This window comes from Manacus vitellinus, unplaced genomic scaffold (assembly GCF_001715985.3).
Source record: "Manacus vitellinus isolate BGI_N305 unplaced genomic scaffold, ASM171598v3 scaffold_22_pilon, whole genome shotgun sequence".
Taxonomy (NCBI): domain Eukaryota; kingdom Metazoa; phylum Chordata; class Aves; order Passeriformes; family Pipridae; genus Manacus; species Manacus vitellinus.
This window is the reverse complement of record NW_021939632.1, coordinates 10,748,881-10,776,697: the sequence shown is the minus strand read 5'-3', so window position 1 is coordinate 10,776,697 and position 27,817 is coordinate 10,748,881. Positions and strand designations below refer to the sequence as shown.

Genomic DNA, 27,817 nt, shown 5'->3' with positions numbered 1-27,817 from the left:
GAACGGAACATCCAAGGGTTATCCTTTCCTTTAGAGACAAAGTTTTGGCAAAATTTAAATAGTTTTTCTACAAATCAGATGTCTCCAGAGATCTGAATAAATGACAGAAGGAAAGAGTTGCAGGTAAAACAAGACAGAAGTATTTGTCTGATATTTCTTTCATGGGATTGTTACTGAGTGGAGCAAGTAGTTACATGGTATCTGTCTCCAGTGATTCGTTTGTACAGCATGAAACACTGGGAAATATTCTCAGGGCAGATTCAGTCATTCTTGCACTCATTTTTATTGTGTAAACAGTAAGAACAAGTTCTGAAAATCTGTTAGTAAACAGTTTTAATTGACACAAAAATGGGTTTGCAAAGGTATTTGGAGCCCTTTAACATAATATCATTTGAAATTCTGCATGACTATTTTCAATATAGCACTACAGGAATAGAGTTCTTATTATGATTTGAGAAAGAAAGCAAACCTTTGCAGTAAGTAGACTGAAAACAATATTCCTTTTGACATACTGCATTGTTCCTGGCGTGTGCTTGAATAGAAATGCAAAGAATAGATTTTCATCCCTTGATTGGTCATGTTGAGTCCTCACATCACAAGACACATCATGCTTCATTATTTGACAAACTGGCTTTTCTTGAATATTCATTACACATCCCCACTGCAATTGTCCCTAAATGCCAACTAAACCTCAACTAATACACTGTTTGCTTAGAGTGGACCTCAAAGCAGAGGTAAATAGGCTTCTGAATTTTAAGCATAAAGGAAACGACTTTCTTCAGTGATAAGTCACAGAAACCACACAAGGCAAAGCAAATATTCCGTGGGTACTGTTTTTCTTCCAATTTCATTTTTTTGTCTATAACCTTTCAAGAATAGAAGATGCTTTGCTTTACTGGTCTCATTATTAAATTACCACCAGTCATTTTCAAGTGTCATTCTTCTGCACCATTCACAGCTTGATGAAAGCATTTGTTTGCTAAAAAAAGTTTTTAAACCTGTTTGTTACCAGAATCTTGACAACACATAGAAAAAAAGTTTTGGCTTACTTCCATTTCTTTTTTTAAAGTTTGGCTGAAAGTAACTATGGAACAACAGGGAATAAGGTCACTATTCCAGATCACACATGAAGCTGTATCAAGTATGGATATTTTGCTTATCCTTAGGGCATTTCAAGAATACAAAAGTCTTAGCAACAGTGTACAACAGACAGCCTAAAGCCCACAGCCTCAGCCTTCATGAATGTACACACAAAGCGGGACAGTCTTTCTCTTCCCAAGATCAGTACATATTTTTCATTTAATTAAATTCCCTTTAATTTCTGCCTGGACAGGTACTACCGTGCACCTTTCCAAGACTTACCTCATGCTGAAAGAAGTAGAAAGTGATGCTTTTTTTTGGCCACTAGGAAGGAAGGAAGGAAGGAAGAGAATATTGGATTTGGGAAGTTAAGCAGTTAGTAGAAAGTCATGCTTTGGCTTTTCATCCCAAAGATGAAGATTCCATGATGGACAGGCACAGCCAGAGAAGGTCTTCTGATCTTGCACATTAATTCTCCCTCGTATTAGGTCTATTTTCTTTTCCCAGGGAAGTTCTTATTAACATTGGGCAATCTCCATAAACCATGCTATGATGAAAGGATGACTAAGGCTATAAACATGGACACAAGATTACAAAATGTCATTTGTTATGTTCTTTGTATTTATGGAAGTCAACTTTTCCTTAACAGAGGAATATTAAGTTTCTACCTAGTATAACAGTGATCAGACTCTAATAATGTCACAGTAACTAGTCAAAAATGAAACTATGAAAATGGTATTTCACCTTATTACTAAGAAAATGGGAACTATGCAGACTCTTCTGTCCCCCTTTTCAGTAAAATGGCAGTAGAATTAAGACTAAGCTTAGCACACAATTGAATATGAAACACATTCAGTTGTATTTCTACTATAATTGATAGTTCTAAGTTTGTGCCTCTGAGAGAAGGCATTTTTAGCATTTGTTTTGATGACAAAATGTGAATTCTATTGAGAGAAGTAGAAAGTAGCTATTTCCAAAATTAAAAATACTGATAATTTAATAAAAGTGCAAAGAATGCCCAGTTTCCTTCTCTTACCCCTGTATTATCACAAAATCTTGCAGAAACATCTCATTAAGAGATGTCTTCAAGCAGCAAGTAAGACTGAGTAGATCTGGAAATGTACAGTATCTCTGCTTCCCATTTTTTACTGTCTTTGGTCTTTGTCTCATAGGCAGGTTGTTGTTGGCTCTTCTTTTGTTCTGTTTTGATTTATTCTTTGTCACCTTCAATTTTAAATGAACAGAAGTGGATATGGCTTGTACAGACACCTACAGTGAACTACTTGTAGGTCATAGAAATAAAAAATTATCACAATCCTAGAAAACCCTTGTATGAGGTCACTCTGCCCAAAAATTTATATATGTACACAGAGGACATGTTCAACATTTTTCTTTCTATTGTCTTAGTCAGTTGTCTATAGCAGCTCTAGTAACAAAAAATATCTGAGAAATCATAAATGATTTGGCACAGGGAGCCAAGATTGGTTCCAAACTATGTTGGAACTAGTCTTAGCCCTATGAAGCCTGTCCACAAATTTGTAGAGTGGAGGAGTCTGAATTTTTTAATGGTGAAATGCAGATAGCAACTGTCAAAACCAATCAGGGCAAGAGGATTGCAGAACCATCCTGTAGAACAATGATGGATTTGGAAGGGTCCCTGCTGTGTGAAACATGAGACTTCTGCAGAATTAAGACAATTACCTAAATGCCAATGTCTTGTTTTTCAGAGGTCCTTTCAGCTTGGCATATGTAATGGCCTGTGAAGATTTTCTTCCTAGGAAGGTTGAATCAAAATTGCTGTTTGGGATGTGTCATTTTTCAAAGTTTGCTTGTCAAAGTTTTTCATATGAGAATTTGGAATGCCTTCAATGTTGTATTAATTGTATTGTCCTCTCCAAATTGCTTATAAATGGAGCTTTTACAATTCAAATAAATGAATGCAATTGTATCTAGAAGATGCAGTCTGATAAAAATCTGTCCTAAAATCTTCTATAGAAAATCACTGGAAGGCTAAATAGATTTTATGAACCAGATTAATTGGTTTTATGTGCCTGCTTTGTACTCCTGAAGAAAGTCAACTTTAAACACTATGCAGACAGATATTTAGATAGGCTTTGCTTCATCAGAATTGCACAAATGGTGTAATATATCCTTATACAACCCTAATATGCCCTAAATCTTTATTTCTTAAATATTTATTGTCACTTATGTATACATTTTGGCAGTTATTTCTTTCACACCAGTCTGTCTGGTCTTGTGAAATCATACTGTTGAATACATAACCACAGAATCATACATCATATTCACACAGCAAATAGGGGAGCGAAATCTGTTCTTTCCATGTGGATATTTTGCCATTAATTTAATTAGATGAAGCAGTCAGCTTAACAACGGCCTAAATAAAAGGAAACAAGTCCTTATATCCGTGAAATTCAAGCTGACAAGAAAATACCCAGCTTTTCCTCTATCACCTCCAGTGATTATAATGAGAGAGCAAAACAGGTGTATTTCATGGTTACTCCTCAGTAGTAATCTTGAGAAAATCCTGATATATTGCTGGATATTTAATCTATTAATTATAAAGATATCATTTTCTTAATTGTTCTGATTAAATCATCCATTTGCCCTGTGCTGTTAGATGAGAAATGCAAATGCCAAAATCTTCATTACCATTTTTGTTGCTCATCAGAAGCATTTCTTACTTTCAAAATATTCAGTATAGAGACAAAACAGGGAAAACATGCTGAGTGCAATGAAGAGCAGTGGGATGCCAGAGTGCAAATACTGAATAAGATTGTTTATAAACAATCTACTTCTTCTTATTTCTTTATTGCCATCACCTCTACAAGTCAAAGCTTTTTGAATTTGCCAATATTCTTTCTTAGTATCCAGTCTTCATTTTCAATCACACTAAAATATTCCTTGCTGTTTTGAATTTTTTATTTCTTTATTGCCATTTTAATAGAGATAGATACTGATAAGTGCATAGAGGATAACTTCTGTGCTGAAGACAAAGTGACTGCAACTGTTGTATTTTGGTTAACTCGCAGGATTCCACTTACAATCATGTACACAAAGTAAATATTCTCTGCCTCTTAAAAAGCCCAGGCTTCTTGGAAAAACTTCAGACTAATGAGCTACAGTGGACTTAGTAGCCTGTGATTCATTTTTTCTTCAAGGGCACCAGATGAACCTTTCCCATTTTTTATTCCCCAAATATTTTTACTTACAGTTTAAATTTTTAACTCTGGCTCTTTTTGCCATGTTCTTAAGCTGTGTATTGTTAAACAGCTTCTGCATGTCCCCAGAGATGTGAATCCCTAGCTTCAGTGCAAATGAAGTTTGTAAATATTTGAGGGCAGAATGTTCTACATAAATGGGAGATAGTGTTATTACTTAGCACTGTGGGAAGCATTTCAAAAGCTGAAGCATCCTTGCCTTCAAAAGCAGGATAGTTTTTAAAGGAGTCTGAGACTCCTCATCATCCTCCTTTGCAAAAGCTGGTAGCCATTTGACTTACTGAAGTTCAGTTTTCTTCAAAGCCATGCGTGCCTCAGCCCAGCCCCATTCCCAGACATTGGGTATATCTGCTCAGCCTATAAACCTGCATGTCAAAACATAGCCTATATAATTTCCTTCCAAGCATATCAATAAATATAATTTTGACTGTTTAAACTAAATATGTATTAGTATTAACTAGCCAAACCCACAAAGATTATTCTAAATTCTCTTCAGAGCCTCTGTTTAACAAGTCTATGTTACAATGGTTGGCCTGCAGCACTTCTATTTTTAGCTCTAATGGAACAGTCTTAAATTGCTTATTTTCTGTTTACTAAAGACATTGAGCTTGTAACCATGGAAACAGTGGCAAGTGCCTCAGCTTAACTGTTTTATTAAATGGATGGAAGGTGCAGCTGCAAAACTTGAAAGGCCAGCATGTCAATTTTATACATAACTCAAATTGCCACATATACCACATTATAGCAAGTACTACATTAAATATAAGGAGCCAGAATCTGGTCTTGGTTATAGTGATGTTAATCTTCCTATGTCTCTCCTTACTCTCCTTTTTCTCCTTATTGTTTTGCAACCCAGATCAGGGTCTGTTTTTGTCAAATTGCACAGCCTGTCAAGTTTCAGTGATTACTGCATTTGACTGCATGAACTGCAGATGATGTACACTAAACTAGCGCCTAGTTAACATGGAAAGACACCATCTCACAGTTGTGTTTGCATGAAGCTTTTAGCTCATACTCTATTGCTTACAGCAATAACACTGTTTTTGGAACCACTATGTTCTGTAACATTAATAGAAGGAATTAAATCAAAACTAATGACCTTGTCAAATGAAACTCCTGAAGTTATAGTGGAAAAATTAACACAAAGAATCCTTTACATTTGTAATTAGGCTTTTACACGAGAACACTGAGCACTGGAGATGTTGAAAAATTTCACCCTCTGTTAGTTTCAGCATAAACTGAGTGTGCTCCATATATGAAAACTAGGGTATTCTTAAATTCATACTTAAAAGTGTGTATAACAGTTAAATAAAACACTTCTGAAAAAATATTGAAAATTATTAGCACAGTTTAGAAGAATTTTGTGATGGAGTATAAAACCCCATAGGATTGAACAACAAATATCATTTTTAACACAAACCTTATCGTTTTACAACCCCCAAAAGATCAAGAGCTAAAATAAGAAGAGTGGTATATTTACATCCATAAATACTTAATGCATGACTCATCCTGTGTAATAGAACCAAAAGCTTGAAAAACGTTTGACATTTAGAAGAATCAGGTTCTGCTTTCTTCACAAGTATTGTGCTTGGAACAGTGTTCACATTGCTACTTTTGGTGTTAAATGTCTCCATATTGCAAGTGTGTCTATAAAGGCACTTCCAGTGAACAAAAACCCAAAAAGTAAAATTGACATTTCAAAGGAGAAACATTTTAGAAAAGATAAGGCTCCAATAAATTGTCAACAGTGGTATTTCTTTTTATGAAAACATTCTTCTTTAAATTAAAGAATATTATATTTGATGCTCGATTATTAAATTCAAAGAAATATTCTTCACTGTCTTTTGGTGTAACTAGAATTACTGCAGTGAAAAAAATGAAGTTTCCTTTCATTTATGTATTTCTTTCTTTTTTTTTCTTTTTAATCCATCTGCAGGATCTACTTTCATTTGCAACACCCACATAATTCCAGTGAAAAATCAAGAAGGAGTAGCAATGATGTTTATTATTAACTTTGAGTATGTAACAGATGAAGAGAATGTGGCATCTCCTGAGAAGTCCAAGCCTATATTACCATCTAAACTTGTAAATCGTAAGTTACTTATTAAAAGTTCTCTGCTTACCTCTACTCTTATCTGGGAAAGTAGTTAACATGGACCATAGGGTTACCAAAGGACACAGTTTCATTGACTGACTCACTTCAAACAGAATCCAAAACAGCAAGTTAAATGTAGCAAACCTACTGCAATAGGTTGGTAAAATAATCTATCGGATCTTTTGTAGTACTGACAGCATGGATCTTGTGAGTAGTGCTAGGACATATAAATTCATTCAGACTGAAACATTTCAGACAAGTACATTACTCTTGACAAAAGTCAATTATGAATAATTGACTGATAAAAAAGCATTATGACATAGCCCAAATATTTCATCTTAGCCTACTCAAAATTGAATATTACTATTTTACTTTCCCAGTAAAAAATAGTGGTGATGTTTGATTAATAGTTGGTGAAATGTGATTAAATTAGACTAGAAAATATAAAACCTTAAAAAAAAAACAGTTAAAACATAACTAAACATCCTGGGTTTATCAAATTGAAGTATTTAGATTGACTTGAAGAATATATAGGAAAAGCTTTTGTTTTCATTCCACTCTGGAATGTAAGTATTGTCAAAATTAGAATACTCAACATAAAATTCCACTTCTTATACAGCTACACTGTGCAGCTTTCTGTCCCACTATCTGCAGAATGTGGGTTGTTTTGCTGACCTTCACTCTGTACAGCAACAGCACATGATCCTTCTGCTTTGCATCTGCACTCACATAATCTGCTCTTACTACAAGATTTCCCAGAACTCATCCCATTTGTACAAGCTCTTAGTAAAGCACAGCATGCTCTAATAGTGAGCATTAACACTTACCCCTGGCTGGCCCAGCACCAGTTGGAAAATACCTTTTCACAGTAAGATAATCTTTAATGCTAGTACGATAAAGGGACCTGGAATCTGAGTATTTTGATTGTTAAATTAACACTTCAGCTTTCTCTAGATAGGAAACAAAGACTGGTACAATCTTCGCTGTGAGAAGCAAGGGGGAAACTTTCCTGATGTAAGCACTACACAGTACCTGAATAACCCTACAATGACAGTTGATATTAAACTGTGGCAAAGAAAATTCCCATTACTGGAAGCTTGCAGTCTGCAAAAATATCACATTTTTTTCAAAAGCCTTTGTAAATATTCTTTAAGATACATATTTAAAATATTGGGGTTTTATACTTCCTTTTCTTATTTTTTTTACAGTGGGTTTTTTTTTAATAATGAATACAGCAGTTGGCTTTTTACTGGAGATATCAAGAAAACACTATTTCTAGTAATGATATGGTTAAAATCCCATTAAGGGGTATCATGAAAAACAATGAAATTGCATCAGAAGAAAAATTATAAAAAGTACATCAAGTAAACCCTCCTTATATTCTGTTTTTATTTTAGTATGCCATGATTTTGTGAATTTGGAACATCTTACTTCCTCGATTTAAAAAGTAATTTTATAACATAAATAAAATTTTCAGCTTGTCCATGCTTAATGTGGTTGTGTTGACAAAATAGAAGGTAAAATACCAGTTGAGGGAAAAAAAAACAGAGCCTCATGAAAAAGAGCATTTTGTTCTGCTATCTGTGACATATCACTGTACATTTTCAAGTGTTATCACTTGCTGTATTTTAAAGTAAAAAGCTAAAGAGGGAATACAAAAAAAACTCCACTTTGTCAAAACATCCTTTTCTTGTTTTACAGTATTTACACCTGACATACACAAGGGATTTCCTTGCTGAAAGTTCTTGAAAAATGAATAGGTGGGCCTCCAAGCTCAGTATATAATTGAGAAACATCAAGGTTCAAAAGGAGGCAAAGAAAGGTGACTTAAACCATTTTCCTGCTAGTGGGGACAGCCAGATGCCAGAAACTGGCAGAAACTAGAGCAAGCACATGGGTGCTCCTATTTCCACCTAGTTGCTTATGGTTTCAGAGCAGACTGTTATGTGGGCAGGATGGGAAGAATGATGATACAAAATAAGCTACGTAGCCAAAAATTCCTCCCGGCAGGGACATTTCTCAAGAAAGAGGCCAAACTATGCAAAACATCCTGAAATAACTGCAAGATATTTTGTATAGTCTAATGATCATTTTAAACTAAAACAGACAAACAAAAGCTTGAAATCTAGAAAAGGCAGAGAGAAACCAATAAACTAGAAAAGAAGGTAAAAAAAGGTGGATGGTTTACCAGTAAAAACATATTTTTTTAAGTTATGTTCCCAGGATAAGAAAGGCAAAAGGCAGATTCTCCAGGAGGGAGTTAGTTTTTTATTATCTTACTCTATTTAGAACAGGTAAACCAGGTGATGTCTTTTCACTGGATCACACAAAAAGAACAGTAATGGGTATTGGTTCAGAAAAAAGAAAAAAGGCAGCAAAGAAAAAAAAAAATCCCTTCAAATCCAGCAACCAATTTAAAGAATATAAATAGAGAGGGAACCAGGCACATAACAAGTGCAATACATCTCTGACAAACAACCAAGATAAGCAATGGCTAATGACAAAAGACAAAAGATTTCAGATTACATTAACATCTACTACCCAGAAGCACACAGATCATGAGAGATTTCTTTCCAGAGCTCCTTAAATTGAGTTTTCTCATATTAGAATGCCTTTTCAACATGAGAGCAAATAAAAATGACTGAGTCAGGTTGCAGGAGAGAACTAAAAGTGATTAGGAAACAAATAGATTGCAGTTATTTTCCTGACCCTAGAAAACAAGATAACTCTTCCATACTACCACTCTTCCTCTAATTGATTTATCAAGAGTTGATATAAAAAGTATCAAGTGTAGCTTTGAAAAACCTTTCCTTTCTTCTATAAGCATCTATCCCACAAGTTGCAGCCAACAGTTTTGAACGCTACTGCCTACCACAGGGCTCTAACACAAAGAAAGAAAAAAGCACGTCATGCTGTGGAGAAAAGAGGGATTTCAGTCTGTTAAAGGGCCCTTTGAAAAAATTAAATACCTATGGAAGGCAACTGACACTTGCCAGGTTGACCTCAGAAACTGCATTTAACTCTGAATAGGAAGAAAATTAAAAATCTACCAGCTGATTACTGATATTTTAAAAAGCCTTTGTAAGCACTCTAGGATTCTGAATTTTGTTACACGTCATGATGATGGCTAACACAATTAGCTTCTGATTCAGCATTGGGCTTGGCAGATTATTAAAAAAAAGGTATGTTGTCAGGATTTTGATGACCACGTTTGAGTATAAATAGAAGTCTTTCTAATCAGGTACTCAAGAGCTCCTATGTTATATGCAGCAAGGGGGTGGATAAGCTGTAGTGTGAAAAGTGAAGATAGTGGCTTCACAACATCAGTGTAAAAGTCCTTTTAGCTGATCCTTCTCTTCCCTTTATTCTTTCTTGCAAGAATTTATCACCAGCTCTCAATGGCAGTCAGAACAGCGTATAATCAAACAGAGAAATTTTGGAAGACAGCAGCATTCACTAAGTCTGTAAAAAACTACCAGATCACAGACAACTCTTTTTTTACTCCTTTCTGTTTCATTGCTTTTGTAGTTTGCAACAATTCTATTTTCCAATACGTGCCAGTTCTTTGGTAAAACAAATGAAGTCTTTGCTCATATATAACTCTTTCCTTTGGGGGTAAAAAGGTGCAGCCCAAAATATTGTCATATCTTTTTGTTTAAACTTCTAATCAAATTAATTTAATACTACATCTGTCCCTTCCTTATATTCAGAGAGATATGAAAGTTTGTTCTGTACGTACTTATTCCAGGCCTGGGTAACAATCTCCAGTGAGAATACATTTGTACAATGTGCAGTTAAAGTGAGACTTAAAAAAACTCTTTTCTGCTATAGATGTCCATTCATCATCCAATCTTTCTAAATTTTGTCTCACTTCCAGATAGGAGAATTCTACTCATTGTTACATGTTACTTTCTAATAAGTTTGTTTCCTTTTTGCATTGTCTTTTGTTAGATCATGTAAATGTTTGTAATTCTAGAAATTAACATCTATACCCAAAGATAAAAACACTTAATAACTTCACCTCACCTCACTCGATCTGTGAAATGCTTGAAGACATAAATACATGCTTTGTAAGTGAAAGGATATTTGTGCAGCATATTGAAGTGTTGAGATTGATAGTTTTGAGCTACGTAAGCCCTAAAAATGGATTTTAATAACCTGTAACCTGGACCCTTCTATCTTATATCTGATAAGACAGCAACATTTGCTTGGTTGTCACTATAACAATAAAAAAATATTCCCATGAATTTTCATTATTCTAACCATTTGCCAAAATTGTATAAAACTTTCATCTTGAACTGAAATAATGCATAAATAATGTATATTTAACAAGTTACTTTTAGTAAAAGATAACTCCTTCCCTTTAGACTCACTGTAAAAGAAAAAAACAGAGCTTTTTGTAGACTTTCTACAACAAACTAAATTAAGAAGAGATGTGATTTTATACCACCTTAGCGAAAAATCCTCTGTGAACACTAATAAATTATCATTTTCATTTGCCTATTTGTAGCAATTGTTAACCAGAATAATTCAGTGTGCTGTACAGACTTCACTAAACAACAGTTTATATTATAAACTCTTAAGCTATGACTTCTGTGTGAAAATATGTCTTTTCAATCACCTGTTGAGGAAAGGGACCCTAAGTGTCCAATTTCATTCCCAAATCTAACAAACTTTCAAATCTGGTATGTTCATCCTCTCCGCTATTTTCTGAGGAATTTTTACAGCAATTTAGAGAACTAGTAACATACTAGAAGTACCAGCATATAAGCTAATACTGGTTCCCAAACACAGTAATCATTACCTCATGCGAGAAAGCCCAGAAAGCTATTTGATTAAATGTGTAATTGCATTCTGCTGAAGAGGGATATTTGATGATTCTCTTATCATTTTATCGCTTCAAAATCTATAAGCCTATTAAAGACACCCTGGAATAATTTCTTGTGTTTCTTCCTGTAAAGGAAATGAGAGGATCTGTTATGCATCCAATAAATGGGTACTCTTTGGATAAAGTTCAAATAAAATGAAGAGGCTAAAACTGTAATCAGAAAACCTTTCAAGCACCTTCTTCAAGGTGCTTACTTTTCATCAAGTTTGCCTCTCTCCTGGTCATAGCAATGGAGTTACATCTCAGAAGCAGAGATCACTGTGTATGCTGATGTTACAAATAAAACAAGTACAAATGAAATTGAAGCCATGCCTTCCTTTCAGTCAAAGAGTTAGCTCAAAAGAATGCTATTTGCTTTTTTCTGTGCAGAGCACTTTGCTATATAAGTAAGCATAGGAACTTAGTGAAAGATAAGCATATAATATCTTCCTAAAAATTTTAGGACAACAACATTGTTGTCCTAAACATACTGTTTGATGCATACAATTTTGCCTCATAGAACATGGCATATATAAGTAATAGTAACCCCCTGACTTTGCCCAAAATGTAATGAATAATTTGTCCAGGTCTTATTTTTAGCTGCACCACTGGGAACAAATTCATCTCAAGTGAGGGCTAGTCAAGAAAAATTGTGTTGAGGAGGACAAAGGTTTCTATCTAGCCAACCAGCTGCATAGTTCTGACAACCCCGGTGTCAATTATGTGTATTTGTCTCCAAGGTAAATTGCAGTAAATGTTAGCTAAACTGGAACAGTGTTATCTCTTAGCAAAGGAATACGGTCAAACACCAATCACCAGTAAAAGACAGAATCTCTGCTACTATCACCTTCAGTGCTCCACAAACACCCAGCAGCCTAAATTAACAGAACAGCCATTGAGATAAACAATTTTTCTTAGTCTCCTTTTACACACAAAGAATTACTAGTGGGGTGGCTGTACTTCTGTTTCCTCTTTATGGTTACCGTTGGGGCTCAGCTTAGAAAGGAAGCCTCCCTGGATTAGCTGTTTGCATTACAGCCACAGCCAGCCACAGTCACAGCTATCATGCTATATCTTGTAAAAACATTCAGTAAAAAAGATAATCTCTGCTTAAAGAGATTGCAAACAAAAAAGAGGGAATGACACAGCGTTCAGTAGCTTTCATTGGGGGTAACTTGTGCCTACCAGACAGGTCTTCCAGTCCTATATTTTTATTACTTTTTAACAGTATCCTATCTATCTGTTTCTTTCAGGTCATTTAAAATGGGGGTTCTGTGAGGTAACTTGAAGGCTAGGATAATGATTTTGCTAAATCATCCCACAGTATAATACATACCCTCAGGGAAGTATAAAGGTAGTGAATTTTGCTTCATTCTCTGGTGGAAGAGAGAGACATGTCTTTCTATTATTCATAATAAGTATTAGCACAGAGAACTTAACACATCTGTGCACTTGCTAAATTGAATTACAGATTTTAACCTTGAAGAGGAAAAATCAAATCTATCAGGGTATCTCAAGCTTACACAAAGTTGACTCTACCAGAAAGCAGAAAAAAATTTCCAATGAATTTCAGAAACTTCCAGATGGACACTGGTCACCAGAAATGTGGGGGGGGTGTTATATTATTCAACACGGAATACATATTGTTTTAAGATAAGCAAACAAAATAGACACCACTGTGTCTTGTTTCTCAGGCATATAATCCTATCATTATTACTTGGCTATTCAAAGCACCCAGGCAAGCTGAGCATTTCAAAGACCCGAAAGCAACTGGCAAGGACACATAGTCTGGGGAATTCTCACCATGAAGTCATGAAATAAGTGAGCCCTATCAGAAATATGAAACTAATGCCATATTCTAAACAAATGTCAGTGAATAAAGCCTATTCTTCCTTAAAAAATTATGAATTCTTCAACTTTTCAATACGTTTCATCCAAACAATATTGGCATTGCCTAGCAAAAAATGTATCACTAATTAGAGGTTCCATTTAATGGGAAATAGCATGCTAATCCATATGCATCTACTTTAGTTTTCTGTCTGAAACATTAACCAACTTTTAAACTTGATGATTGGAAACATGTGAAAAAACTTAGTCATTATCAAAATACATCTTAACTGAATAGTTCTCAAATTTTCCAAATAAAAAGGCAGTGTACTTTCAGAACAACTCTTCGGCATATTACATATATTGTATATGAATTCAAGCAACCTGAATTTACTTTTAGAATGTGTGGAAATTTGATATTCTACCTACTTTTCTTAATAGTCTGTTTATTTTTTTAATCTGTTTCAAGCAAAAGCTTTTTGTAAATTTAGTTTAATTGTATTTCAGATGGTAACAACCTTTCAAGTGGCTCTTCTTCAGGTAAATCTATCTTCTAAAATTCTATCTACTAAAGTCCTTTTATTGCTTTTTTCTGGTTCTATTATTTCAAGATCTCATTACATTTTATATATTTCTAGAAGAGTAAAAGTCATAATATGGCTCTTGCTCTCACTCTGAATATTTATTGCTGCAAAACTATAGATATAACAGCTAAACTATTAAATGTAGTATAATTGTATGACATATAAAATCCAAATTTAATGATACTTTTCATCTTATTATCACTGAAAGTTGTTGTACGCAGAGCATAAAAAAACCTTCAATCAATATACGAGACAAAACACGCTGTGGAACTTGATAGTGGCATATGAATTCGGTGTTAAAACATAAAGAAACCATCTTCAGACTTTCTGTCTCGACAAAAGCAATATTTTTTATCCTATGAAGTCTGGCAACCAAGGTGGTGAAGGATTGAGAACTTTATCGAGCTACCAAAAAAACCACCATATCCCCACCAAGACAGCAAAATATTATGCTAGGTGACCAATTCTTTACATATCCTATTTGTTGCAATGCTTTCTATTCTATTTCATTGCAGTTATTTACTTTTTTCTTCTTTTCTATTTCTAATTATGTTCAAGAAATAGAAATGCAAGAAGTAAAATCTCTTTCTGAGAGGACAAAAATTGTTTTTTCCAGTGGCTTTTTTCCAGAAACATTGCAAAGCCTATAATTTTAACATAATGAATAAGATATAACAAAATGACATCTCTATCAACAGGTGGGAAGAAAAACATGTAAGTGTACTGATTCATATTAACATTCAAGGGTATAATCATTCTGTCTTTTGAGGGAGACCATGATAGCATTTTTCAGACTCAATTCACAGGCACAGCATAGCCCTACAAGTAGCCAGAGTCTTCGTCCACTTCCTTTCATACTCTGACAGAGTCCTATGTGTAGACCTCACCAATACTCAGTTAAAACTCTCTCACAAGGGAATGTAACAAAGATTGCTGGTGTTAATACCAGTAAAACTCATGTGCAATCTTAAATTTTAGAGAAAACTAAAAGAAGTAGTGCAAAAATTAAATGAGAGCATACCAGAAGATAAAAAAAAAAGACATGTATGTAGTCTTTGAAAATTATGAGTTCAAGCTTCTAAAGTTAATAATAGCATACACCTTCCTTTTCCTTCCTGAAAATAAATTAAGATTATTTAATGAGCAGGGCGAGAAAATTATCCAACTATGTATGATTCCCTATATTTTTGGGGAAAAGAGCAGAAAAAAAAAACAACATGATTGGCTATTGCTGTAATTCTCTGTCCTATGGCTTGCTGTGCCCAACCAGGAAATAAGGCATCATCACATGCTTCAGTGTTTACATAGAGTACATTCAAGTATTTGCTGCTATTTTAGACTGTCAGCGTTTAGGGATTCTATTTCTCAAAAGCAATTGTTTCATTTAGTCTGTTGCATGAGTTATTAGATGGTATTTATAAGCCTCTGAGCAGCAATTCAATAATTTTCTGTGTCTGTTTTTCTGATAAACCAGATCTTGAAATTCCATGACAGTAGATATTTAATTATGAGAAAATCTTTTATCAAAGAGCTGACTTGCGTTACTTTTGTGAAAATAATTTTGCTGATTATTTGGGAAAGTTTCAGAACAAAGGTATTGTTGAATTAGCCCATGCTCTGAAGGATAGTCTGTCATAATTGACCTATCATACCTGCCCTTGTCAAGGAAAACTCTGTTTAGAATAGTTTGATCTTTGTGGATATGTATGTTGTATTCTTTAATCTTATATGCCCAGAAAGTCACATATGTTTCATATTGTAGCCAGGCCAGTCAATCACCATGATAAAACTTGATATCCAAGACTTGATTTTCTTCAACACTCTCGCACAGTTAACAGGTTGTACTGGAACATAAGCAGCTCGGTGTGGTTTAACCCTCAGCCCAGGAGAAGTTAGACCAGGAAAAAAAGGTCTGACAGTTTCTACACCTAACTTGTGTGAACTCTTTGTGCATTTGAGCTCCTTTGATTTGATTTTGGAAAGTCTAAATCTAGAAAAGGTTGAGATAAATAGACTAGATCTAACTCCCAGTTGGGGAGCCTGAGGCCAGGCTTTGAAATCTTGGTTTCTGAATAATTATTTCTCTTCATCAGCTTGAAAATAACAATGCTTCAAAAACTGTCTGGGCAATTCTTTGAGGAGCCATCACGACTTCCCAGCTGCTGTGTCTTAGGACTACTCTTCTGCAAGGTTTGGGATAGTATTGCAGGAATCCCATGTGCACTGACATGGGCTGAACAGACTTCGGGATAGCACACAGCATCTACCACTATCCAGAACCACTAAAGAAATTGTAGTGAAAGTAAAACTCTCTTAATTGCAGGCATTTCTCTGGCTTTGCCACTGTGTCTTGTGTCTAATATACGTTTCATGACACAGAATTAAAAAAGGCTTTCAGAAGAAAAGTACATTTGAATTTGGGACTTTGGACATAGCTCCATCTGCAAACAGTTTAGAGGAGTCCTTTCTTATCTACAGTGTATTTTTGGACTAAGTTCTACTGTTTAGAAATTCTAACAGTTAGCTGAAATGACACAGAGAATAAATGTAACCAGCAGATTAACTCATTTGCAAATTACTTATTCAGTAAAGCAAGGTCTGAAAGGAGGAGGTGGAATATAAGTCTGGAATTGTGACTCAGACTCAACTGCTTTCCTCAACTGCTCTTAGCAAGCCACAGTCATACAAATCTCTGACTCAGCACTAAGAACTAAGCCAAGATAAATCTGCTTCTGTCATCATACCTACACAAAGCAGGGGTTGTCCATCATCAAACAAAAGATTTCACCCCATACACAGTATGCCAGGAAAGCTTCCAATGACACTTTTGGTCTATACTGGGACAGGGGGCCTGGGGCCATGAATTTTGCTTCATGACAAATTGTATTATCACACTTCCTTTCTCAGCTCAATAATGCTAACTATACAAACTGTGAATGGGCCTCCTGATAAATTTAGCTGCAGGAGAGAGGTGAATGTCCAACACATCATGTAGGTCATTAACTATGCATTGAAGAATAGCAATACACCTTAAGAATATTCTATTAAAAAAAGAGACAAAACAAAAACCAAAAAAAATCAGAAAACAGGTTTTTAGCTTCAAGATTTATTACAGTTTATAGAAGAATAGCAAAAAACTACTAATTTAAGTTTTCTATTTCATGCCCAAAAGTCTTAACAAGAAGCAAAATTCTCACTGAGTATTCTTTCCAGATGAACCGCAGTTAGACAGCTAAATCAGTAATGTGGTATAACGTGGTCATATTAACTTGGTGAGGCAGAAAAGACCATCTGCATCACCATGAATATGACTAAAATAGGGTGCCAACAAAAAGTCTCTAACAGTGTCAAATGCCAGAAACCCTTATGAATGGTATTTTTAAAAATTTCAATGTAATTGATTAAAAAGAGATTTTTTTAAAAGGCTAATATTTTAAAAGATTAGTTTCACTTTGGATGCAATAAGCTTTCAATATTTATGTATAAGCTGCTTTACAGGTCAATTCTACACATTATTTAAAAATAATAAAATAATTCTTTACATACTTTGCTAATTTCAAGTGTAAGCTGTTTGTACAAGTATACATAGTAAGTCAGAAGAAATATAAAAGTTCCCAAGGTGCACTCTGCTGAATATCACTGTGTAGACTGAAAATTGGCACCTCTAGTTGCTGTTTTAAACATGCATGACTCTGGTTTATGCAACAAAGTTTTCTGTCTATTTTACTGTTTTGTGTGTATATGCATCAGAGTAATAGATTCAATGGAATTCAATTTGGAATTCAGCAACCTTTTCCAAAAATTGTCAAGGAAAAAAAAAGGAAGATCATTACATGGATCTATATTTTAAAGTAGGGGAAAAAAGTTGAAAATAAATCACCAGATTTCTAAATACTGAGATGTTATCAGTATACTCTGGTAGGTTCTTTATTTTATAATACATTTTCAAGTCCTTGGATAAAAAAGGTGCAAACAATGAGGTCAGAATGTCTGTATAAGTCACAAAGTTATTCAGACAATTAGATGAGATTCACAGACTTATGCTAGGATACTGAGTGGCCAAGTGATAAAAGAGCAAATGAAATTTTTTACAGACATAATAGTAGAGACTAAATTATCTATTACCAGTCAACAAAGAAATCTTTCAGCTGCTGTGAAAATATCTTACATTAGCAGAGCTAGGAAAATAACTCAAAAAGACAATAAAATATTGGCAATTGTAAGCAAGGGAACTATGATCAAAACAAAAAGCCATTATGCCACTTCATTGATCTCTAAGTCTGGGAATAGCTCAGGCCATTGTTAAAAATTATTACATTAGAAATAAAAAGTAACTAAGAGTGAAAGGATGATGAGAGCTACACAATGCAGTCACACTAGCATTCTTCAGCTTGCAAAAGAGGTATACAAAGAAGAATGCAGCAGATGTATGAAAAGGAAGGTATTAGCTATTTTTCATAGCACCCTCCCCACAGACACAAGTCAGGGGAAGTACTTATATACTTACATAGCAAGTAAGGGGAAGTACTTTTTCACAGATGTATGCTAAAATTACAGAACTGTTTCCTATAGGATGCTTTGCAGATAAAAGTACAACCATCTTTTAAAAGCACTGAGGCAAATTCCTGGAAGAAAGGTACACCAAACATTCAGTTTGTGGTTTGAATACAATCTCTAGTTCAGAAAGTTTCAGAAATTCAGGTATACAGAAACTGAGTAAATTTACTGAGAGAAATAACAGAATTTTAATCTCTTTCTTCACATGTCCGCTACCGGAAATATCAGAGGTCCAACAGTGTGCTAGATGGACCTGCGGTGCCATACAGTATAGCAACTTTAGCTCTTAGACAGGTTTTCCTTTAAGAAGAGTAGGGTACTCTCACCTTCATTTATTTGGAATTCAAAATACAATTCTCTATTCAATACTAAATATATAGGACACTCATTTTAAAACATCGAATGATTAAGTTGCATCATCAATCACTCTATAAAATTACTGACAGTCATAGGCATCAAAGAAAGATTATTTCAAAATATTTCAGTATGGAATGATACATTTCAGTGCTAAATATTTATAAATGTTAGATAGCTAATTAAAACTGACTGAAAAAAAAATGAAATCTTATCCCAAACAGAATTTCTTATGCCAGTAATAGAGAATAACAAGATATTTTGAGATGTCCTCCAAGAAATCATTAACTATTGATTCACTGTTTAAAGTACTCATGTAACAAAGTGATGAGAGATAAGAAGTTATTTAATAAGTCAGGCTGTCTACTCAATGACATCTGATCGTTGCAATTATTTCAATTATTCTATTAAACTTTTTTAGCATTTCTTTTTCTAAACTGTTTAATATGTTTTCTGTACATCTGAAATCCCTTTGCCTCCATCTGTGAGTTGTTTTACACAAAATCTTACAATGTTTGTTACTTGGGTCTTTTAGAAGGATAGTCTGTAGATTTTACAGTTCTTATATATAAATCTTCATAAGCACAATATTTTACTCTTCCTGTCACCTACTGGTATTTCTTACCATTACACAAAACTGTTAGTTTTCCACACCCTCAGAACAGCCTAGCCTGCCATTCGGCATCCAAGTCCAACTCAGTCCAACCCATTCAAATGTAAGTGATAACTGTATTGTGTAGATGCAACTGAGACCTGAGAGCTGTGTTGCTCCTTCTTCTTCCTCTGTGTTCCTTTCCTTTTCAGTTTAAACTCATTAAATTGTCTCATCTAGGATTTTGGCAAAACCAATACACAACTTATTTTCTTTCCATAACTATTAGCACTCGTATTGTCCTGTTTAATTTGTAGTAAATAAATCCATATATCAGCAGTACACTCATAAGCACATGGAGTTCCACTAATAATAGAATCCACAAATATCTATTTCAGGATAACAGCTACCAACCAAAGTAGTTTGGCATGTTCTAGAAGTCTTTTATAGACACATAGGTTATTAATTTAGAAATTACCATCAGAACAGATAACCTTATATCTTTTAAAATAGGCTGTAGAATTAATGCTGCTGTCCTTGTTCTAAGCTGAGAAACTTAGTTCTGACTGAATTATGAAATCCTTTAATATCACAACTATAACAAATTTAGAGCTGTATTATGTTTTCATATTTACATATTCCATTAATAAGCATTGTAATTTATTAGAAATAGGTCAAATATTTATAGCTATTGTCATTGTAAGTGAAAAAAGCAGATTTTCATGACAAGACATTAATGGCTAATATTTTCTTCTTTCTTATATATTTACATGTAGGCAGACTTTTTGGGTTTCGGTTACCTGGATTGAGACTTTTAACATACAGAAAGCAGTCCTTGCCACAGGAAGACCCTGATGCAGTGATAATTGATTCCTCTAAGCACAGCGATGACTCAGTGGCAATGAAGCACTTTAAATCACCTACAAAAGAAAGCTGTAGTCCTTCAGAAGTGGATGATACAAAAGCACTGATTCAACCCAGTAAATGTTCACCTTTGGTTAATATATCAGGACCTCTTGACCATTCATCACCTAAACAACAATGGGACAGACTTTACCCTGACATGATACAGACAAGCAATCCACTAACGCATTCCAGATCAAAGGAAAGCATTTGTAGTATACGGAGAGCATCTTCAGTACACGACATAGAAGGCTTTACCGTCCATCCCAAGAACATTTTTAGGGACCGTCACGCAAGTGAAGGTATGGTGTAAAGTCAATCGTTATTCTTTGATGTACTAAAAAAGGAATTATTTCAATTTTTCATAGTAATAATCATCATTTTGTTAAAAAAATTAAATATAATCAGCTGTTTACATTCAAAGGGGCACTGAAAATATTAAGGCCCCAAATATGCCAGGCTAATTTATACTAAATATTGTTTTTTATTTCTAAGGAGACTAATGGAATTATGGGTTTGCTCTTCTTTATAGGGCTATAGCAAATTTGGGCCTAACATTCCTAAAGCTAATATTGGTATTTGGAGGGGAAAAAAAATCAGTTGATCAACTTATAATTGCATGTACCATTCTGTCCTATACTCACATATATTAGATTATCTTTGACTGTATGAAATCCTTCAGAGACTAATCAGTTTATTTTTCTTAAATCTGTAATGTGTACATTGTGTATTCACTGGTCTACCACCAAGACATGCTTTTTCTTTCACATTGGAGAAAATATCCTCAGCAACTCCATTGAAATGCTTTGTGTAATGATTAATGAAATATTTAGTGAAATGGTGAAATGTTTAGTGTAAAATTCATTGCAGTGTGTTTTTCTCCTTGCACTAGTATATTCTTGCAACCAGCAAAATTTACCAAGATGTTTCCCCGTCTTCTTTTTCTACTGTCTCTCCTAAATCTATGGAGTGCAGTCCATGATTTCTTCTTGAAGACAGGGAGTTTGAGAAACTTGAGAAAGAGCTTAGCAAATAGAGATTTGAAAGCCTGGTGAATTGAGAGGTCCCTTGAAAAGTCGCTTTCAAAGAAAAGTGTCAGGTATACAGTACTTTCACAGCTATTGATGGTCTAATGAATTGCACACCTTTTTATTCAAGCTAGATGACAAGGAATGTATGGGGAATATTTTAAGATTTCAAAAACATATATAAAGCAAGACAGATTCATAAATTAGCAGGAAAATGAATTTTCATTTTCAGCGATGGCTTGTTTTTCTGCTATTCATTGACCACAAGTGTAAAATCCCTTTCAGTTCTCCTGCCTTATGGAAGGCCCACATCAGGAATGCTTTGCTTCTGTACACCTCCTTAAATATAAGTCTGAATGTTCCTCTGACACCCAGTTTAACTTGTAGAATAGCAGAACTAATTATTCCTTCCAGTTACTCTTCCTGTATTACATATACTTATGTAAGTACTTCCTTTCTCATTTCTGTTCCTTTTGGACTATGATTTATTTTTTTTTCACTTCGAATGAACTTGAAAATTCAATGAAATCCATACTAAACCAAACCATTTTCTTTATTCCATGTTCGCTTTAAGAAAAGATTTCAAAATCAGGATGTGGGGCAAAAATCTCCAAGACTGAACTTCAGCGTGTCCTTTCAACCTATTTCATAAACCTCATTTTTTGATTCACCTTTCAAACAAAAGACATTTAAAAATATCTGTTTTGTCAATTTCTATTTTCAGAACATTAAAGTACTTCCAAACTGGTTGTTTCACTCTTAAGTGTCTTTGATTACAGTGGTAGAAAGTTCATGCAGAAATCATCATATAATTTAATATTTGCAGCATGGAGGAGCAAACATTTATATCTCCATTTCACCAAATAACAGTTTTCAAACATTAAATACAAAGGAAAATAAATTTTACTATGAGAAGTCAATAATCCAGTTGAATTCCTATGACCTCTCACATAATGTGTTCATTTACAGTGTAAATAGATAAAACACTCTCACTCTGTTTTCACTCTGCATAAGCTACAAAATAGTAGAGAATCTGGCCCTAAGTTTAGGTCATATGTGTGCATTCAAGAAAAACACAGTAGAATAGAGGATGGCTCTCAGATTTGCATTAGAATTAGTAACCATTCTTGATGCCATCTGTTTACAAGCATCTTAGAATTGGATACCTTATGCTGAAAAGATGCTTACATTTGTCCAGCAAGTCCTAATTGCCTTACTCAACTGTGAGCAATAAAACCCTATTATTGCTATAAAATTATCCATGCGAGTCAGGCAGTCAGGATTCACCTATCTTCTCTGAGCTCACATATTTTGATCAGGGGGAATGTAAAGCCCTAAGTACAAGTAAAAGTACAGTCACAGAATCACAGAATCTTAGAATATACTGAGTTGGAAGGGATAAGGATCCTCAAGTCCAAATCCTGGTCCTGCACAGGACCATCCCCAAGACAGGATCATATGCCTGAGAGTATCATCCTGATGCTTCTTGAATTTTTCAGCCTTGGTGCTGTGACCACTTCCCCGGGGAGTCTGTTCCAGTGCTCAATCACCCTCTGGGTGAAGAATCTCTTTCTAATATCCAACCTAAACCTCCTGTGACACAACTTTAGACCACTCCCTCAGGTCCTGTCACTGGTCACCACAGAGATCAGTGTCTGCACCCCCTCTTCCCCTCACAAGGAAGTTGTAACTGCAATGAGGTTTCCCCTCAGTCTCCTCCAGGCTGAACAAACCAAGTGACCTCAGCCACTCCTCACACAGCTTCCTCTCAAGGCCCTTCACCAACTTTGTTGCCCTCCTTTGGACACTCTAATGACTTAATATCTTTCCTATATTGTGGTGCCCAAAACTGCACTCAATATTCAAGGTGAGGCCGCACCAGTGCAGAGCAGAGCAGGACAATCCCCTCCCATGACCAGTTGGTGATGCTTTGCCTGATGCCCCCAGGACATGGTTGGCCCTCCTGCCTGCCAGGGCACTGCTGACTCATATTCAACTTGCCATCGACCAGGACCCCCGGGCCTCTTTCTACAGCACAGCTTTCCAGCATCTCATTCCCCAGTCTTTACGTTCATCCAGGGTTGCACCATTCCAGGTGCAGAATCCAGCACTTTCCCTTATTGAACTTCATATGCTTGGTGATTACCCAGTACTCTAATTTGTAAACTATTAATCAAGGAAGTGTAGGGTTCAATATATTTCCCATTCCATTTTTATTTTGTTTATTGATCCTAATAATTCTGAATTTTCCCAAATCATTTGAAAACTACTAGTCTATCTGAAAATGCAAGTCAGGATTCCATTTTTTCCTGCCTTTTCCAGTTCAAATGATATTGAATCAGTATAACAGAATTCTGAAAGAAGATAATAGCATTATTTAGCTTAATACTAACTATAGTAATTTACCCCCAGTCAAATTTTAAGATAATGCAACTGAGAATATGAATGATTTCATGTGTTAAATTAATTTATGTAGCCTAGTTGCCTATCACTTTAAAATTATCGTCACTGTGGCCGTTATATGCCAAAAGGTATTAGAGTAAAAATGACAGTTTAGAATTTTAAATGCATTTGAGTGTACTTGATTGAATTCCATTCTAAATTTCCCTATACGACAGCAAAAGCAACAGGGCTCGAACTGTGTCTTCCACTTACCACCCAAACTGCAACCAAGCCCATCTCACCTGAAACATCAGCAATCCAGATTTTGCACAGGTTCACAGGGACTCTTCAGACATTTTACTGTCTTCAGCAAGTGACCTCAGTAAGATCCCTGCAGCCTTCTGAAGCAGCAGCAGACTTTTGGATCTAACTCAGCCTAATCTGCAGTACTGCTACAGATGCCTGGCACAGGAAGGCATCAGGTTGAGAGGAACTAAACACTCTTCCACACCCCTAGTCCAGAGGGCCCAGCTCAGTGTCCCACGGTCCCTAGTCCTTGGGAGGCTGAGGAAAAGCCGGAGGGGCAGCAGATGTGATGCCACCTTTGATGCCCCCTCAGCAGAAGGGGAGCAGGGCTGAACGTGCTCTCCTCAGGGACAGGGCTGCTGCGAGGCAGCTGGGACACAGACACCTCAGCCTGTCAGCCTGGGACAGTGCAGGTGACCATCCATGAGAGCCCAAGGCACCTCTGAAAGCTGGTAACCTGGTCACAGCCGCTGGCAGGGGTCACAACACAAGCGGAGGGCAATCTACGGGTCATGTTGTAATCACATGAACTGGGGTGGCATCCACCTATCCACCTGTGTGGTTTCTTTAAAATAATAATAACAACGGCAATAATAATATTCTCCCAGAAAAAGTTTGATCTCATGAGAGCATTCAGGGGCAGGTGTGCCAGTGAGGACAGAAAGCTTTGCCACTGTTTCCTTGTAGAAAGGCACCTAAGAACTGAAGAAAGCATCAAAGTGTATCTTTCTCCAGCACCTAGAATGGCACTGCTTAGCTTGCTGCCATGGTAAAAACTTTTCCTCCTGTGAGTCTAGATGGGCATGGGGCCTGGGGGTCAGTGTTGAGCCACCTGCACAGCCCCGTTCCCCATGCAGCCAAGCCAGCCTGCATCACTGCCATGGGTGCCTCAGCTTCTCTTAATTACTCGGGACTAATTACTTCCTCTTGGGTTGGCACTTCTGACCTCCAACCCACTGCCAGACTTATGGAGAAACGATTTTACCATGTTATTGTGAAGACAAGTTAGCTAAAGCCAGTCCTACTGCCTGATGATCTACTTCCAACACTTTTACCGATTATCTCTCAATTGTCAAAGTGACTTCATCTTCACTAAAAGTCAATGTAATATAATCAAGGAGGTGCAACAATATTTCAATTCAAACTGCACACACTCTGAAGCAATATTTTCTGCTTTTCTGGTGTAGATTTTAGTTGTCTTTTTTTTCTCTTTTTTCTTCACTTTTATTATACTGAAAACCAGACAATGGTCGCAATGTTAAAGGTAAAGTATACATCAAGACTGTACCTTCCAGTGTTTCAATCAGCCACACTTTTTGGCATGTTACTTTGCCTGTTGTATGAAACGTTCAAATGCAACATTCTCATGCCAGCCTCTCTAGGGCCGGGTGCATTACTTAAATTATATTTGTTAAACATGTAGTTATTCTCATAACTATTGTCTCAAAGCACTATCAATCACTGAAAAAAGTGAAGGCATAGTTAAATGGCCCTTTGACTTAACTGTGTGTGAGTTCAAAAAAGGAAGGGAGGGAGGTAGAACATATCATAGTTACTTAACTCAGTGCTATTGTCTTCAAGCAGGCAAAACTTCTATTGAAGCTACCAGGGGTTTTACCTGGATGAAAAGGAAGTATGGGGACATTACCAAACAATCTGTTGTTACAAGGTGCTTAGTTATCAGATAACTATTGTAAAAATTACATAATTGGTAATCAGGACCCTTGTGGAAGTATCTTCATTTATTCCTCTTTTGTCTCTTTAAAACTAGTTTCACGTTCCTGGATGGCAGGGGGTATGGTTTCAAGCTTCCTGTAGCATTAAAATGTGCATGCATGAACTTCATTGCCAATTCCATGTTTAAATAATATTTAGTGCAGTTACGAAACTGTTTCTTTTCACCAGCACTGAGCTATGCCTTTCAGAAGCAACTTTAACATAATTCATAAGTGATTTCCTCCATTTCTGAGAACACATACTAAAATGTTCTGTTTAATTGTCATATTTGTAGCCATGTCGGAGAACTGGTTTGTGACTTCATGCATGATGCAAAAAGTGTGTGTACCTGGTAAAATCTCTCTAAACTGCATGCAGTGCATGACCTAGATTCTGTAAAGCGATTTGTGGACTACAAAATCATTGCATTTGCTTCATGTGTATGTTGGCAAAGTCTTGGGAGAAAAAACATGCAGTTTTTGTTCTATACAATAACTTTTATAAATATATTTACTGCTGGTGAAAGATGATGGATTGGCAGCTCAGGAGAGTGAAATCATTTCTCAATGCACTGTGTAAGCAGGGACAATGGAATCCTACAATAAAAATGTGGAGCTTAGACTTAACCTGAAAGATTCTCCTTTGTAGGGTAGGCAGAAGCACGTCATTCACCCTGCTTATTCAACTCTTGGCCTCTCTGTTGAAACTGTCAATCAGGGTGCCAATTAGTGTCAATTGTGATTGTTATTTGTTATGGTCCTCTTTTTCTTCCTGCTGCTATGAGAGTATAGGAACATTCCACTAGTTGTCAAGTATCAGCTCAATTGCTGTCAGTCTGGGCTGTACTTAAGCTAATACAGTCTTTCGATTAATTAACATTATCAATAAGGTGCATTATACATTTCACCACTTTCTAAAGCAAAAGAAAGAGGGGGAAAAAAAGCAAGGTTTTATTCTCATGTGCAATGAACTTAAGTCTAAAATCATGCTCTAGGGCATGAGTATTAGGTAGAAAGGGGAGAATAATCCCCTTTTGAATAGAAGCAATAAAAGATCTAAATCCCACAAAACAAAAGTTCAATGCAATTTAGGCATCTATAAAGTTTCTAATAAAATAAAATCTCATCTACTACCTAATCATAGATTTGCCTAAGCTATCTTAGTTTCCTCTTACCTTTAGAATTCCTAAGGTACCAAGAAACTTGTTCATCTGACAAATGACTCCAACTTGATACCCTGCTTATGTCTAAACCTACTAAATACTTAGAAATTACTGCTATAATAGAAAAGTAGAGCTGAAAATTTGCAGTCTGACCATATATATGTACCACATGCCAACCAGATTAGTCACCTCATGGATTTTTGAGAAGACTGTGAGCCCTGATATATTTTAAACACTACTTTTTGATAGAGTCATACAGATGACGTGAAAGATAGAAAAAACCTCGAAGTCTGATTCTTCAGCAAGAGCTCAAAGCCAGATGTGATGAAAAAACAGCCCTTATTTAAAGAATTTTACCAAAAAAACAGAAATCAGCACCGCCTGAAGCATTTTCCCCCAGCTATCTCCAGGCAGCTGGTTGCTTCGAATTTCATTCATTCACACATTGCAAATACAAATCAACTGTTCCACTGTTGACTTTGCAAATTACCCCATAGGCCTAATCCTATCCCATTGGCTGTTCCTGATTCATCATACATATTCTTGTTTTCCTCACAGGAAGTCAAAAAAAACCCTCAAAAGCAATAGAAGAGATAAGCATCACATTGTTGCCCATAATAGAATTAAGATGCAATAAGGTTCTCACATGGATCTGAGAAATGCCCTTCAATCCCACACTTTAGGTACATTGCTACTGACTACAAGACCCGGATTATTTCTTAAATCCCTAACTGTATGTAGCTCTCACTGTCTAAACATCTTTATGGTTCTTTTTTCCAGTATTATTCTCAAAAGCAAATTTTATTTGCAATGAATACTTTTGACTTCCTGACCAGCCTTCTGACAACAGTACAAAAGAAGTATACTGATATATTGCTTCCTGTTACAAATAATTCTGTCCAATATGAAAAGAATAATGATAAAGGATATGTGTCTCACAAAATATGCAAACTCCTTAATTTTTATCTACCATGATACACTAAAATAGCATATAGAGTTTATATATAGTCCATTAATATGCTAAACAAACATCCCTATAGTTTTTAACATTTTGCTAGCAATGACAACTGAAGAAACTTATTTTGTGAGTCCACTCAATTTTCCAGTTCCTTTGAACTATCATGT

General features: G+C 35.6%; 1 protein-coding gene across 2 annotated transcripts in view; it reads left to right on the top strand.

Annotated features, from left to right (window-relative positions):
* The window catches only part of KCNH7 (potassium voltage-gated channel subfamily H member 7), a 220,409-nt gene that overhangs the window by 124,114 nt on the left and 68,478 nt on the right, over positions 1 to 27,817 (top strand). Inside the window, exons 3-5 of one of the 2 annotated variants that reach the window (XM_018072520.3) lie at positions 6,256 to 6,411; positions 19,972 to 20,400; positions 25,586 to 25,609. In XM_018072520.3, the coding sequence (XP_017928009.2) occupies positions 6,256 to 6,411; positions 19,972 to 20,400; positions 25,586 to 25,609 (609 nt within the window). The remainder of the gene's footprint in view (positions 1 to 6,255; positions 6,412 to 19,971; positions 20,401 to 25,585; positions 25,610 to 27,817) is intronic. The other variant, XM_018072521.3, reaches the window with a different exon arrangement.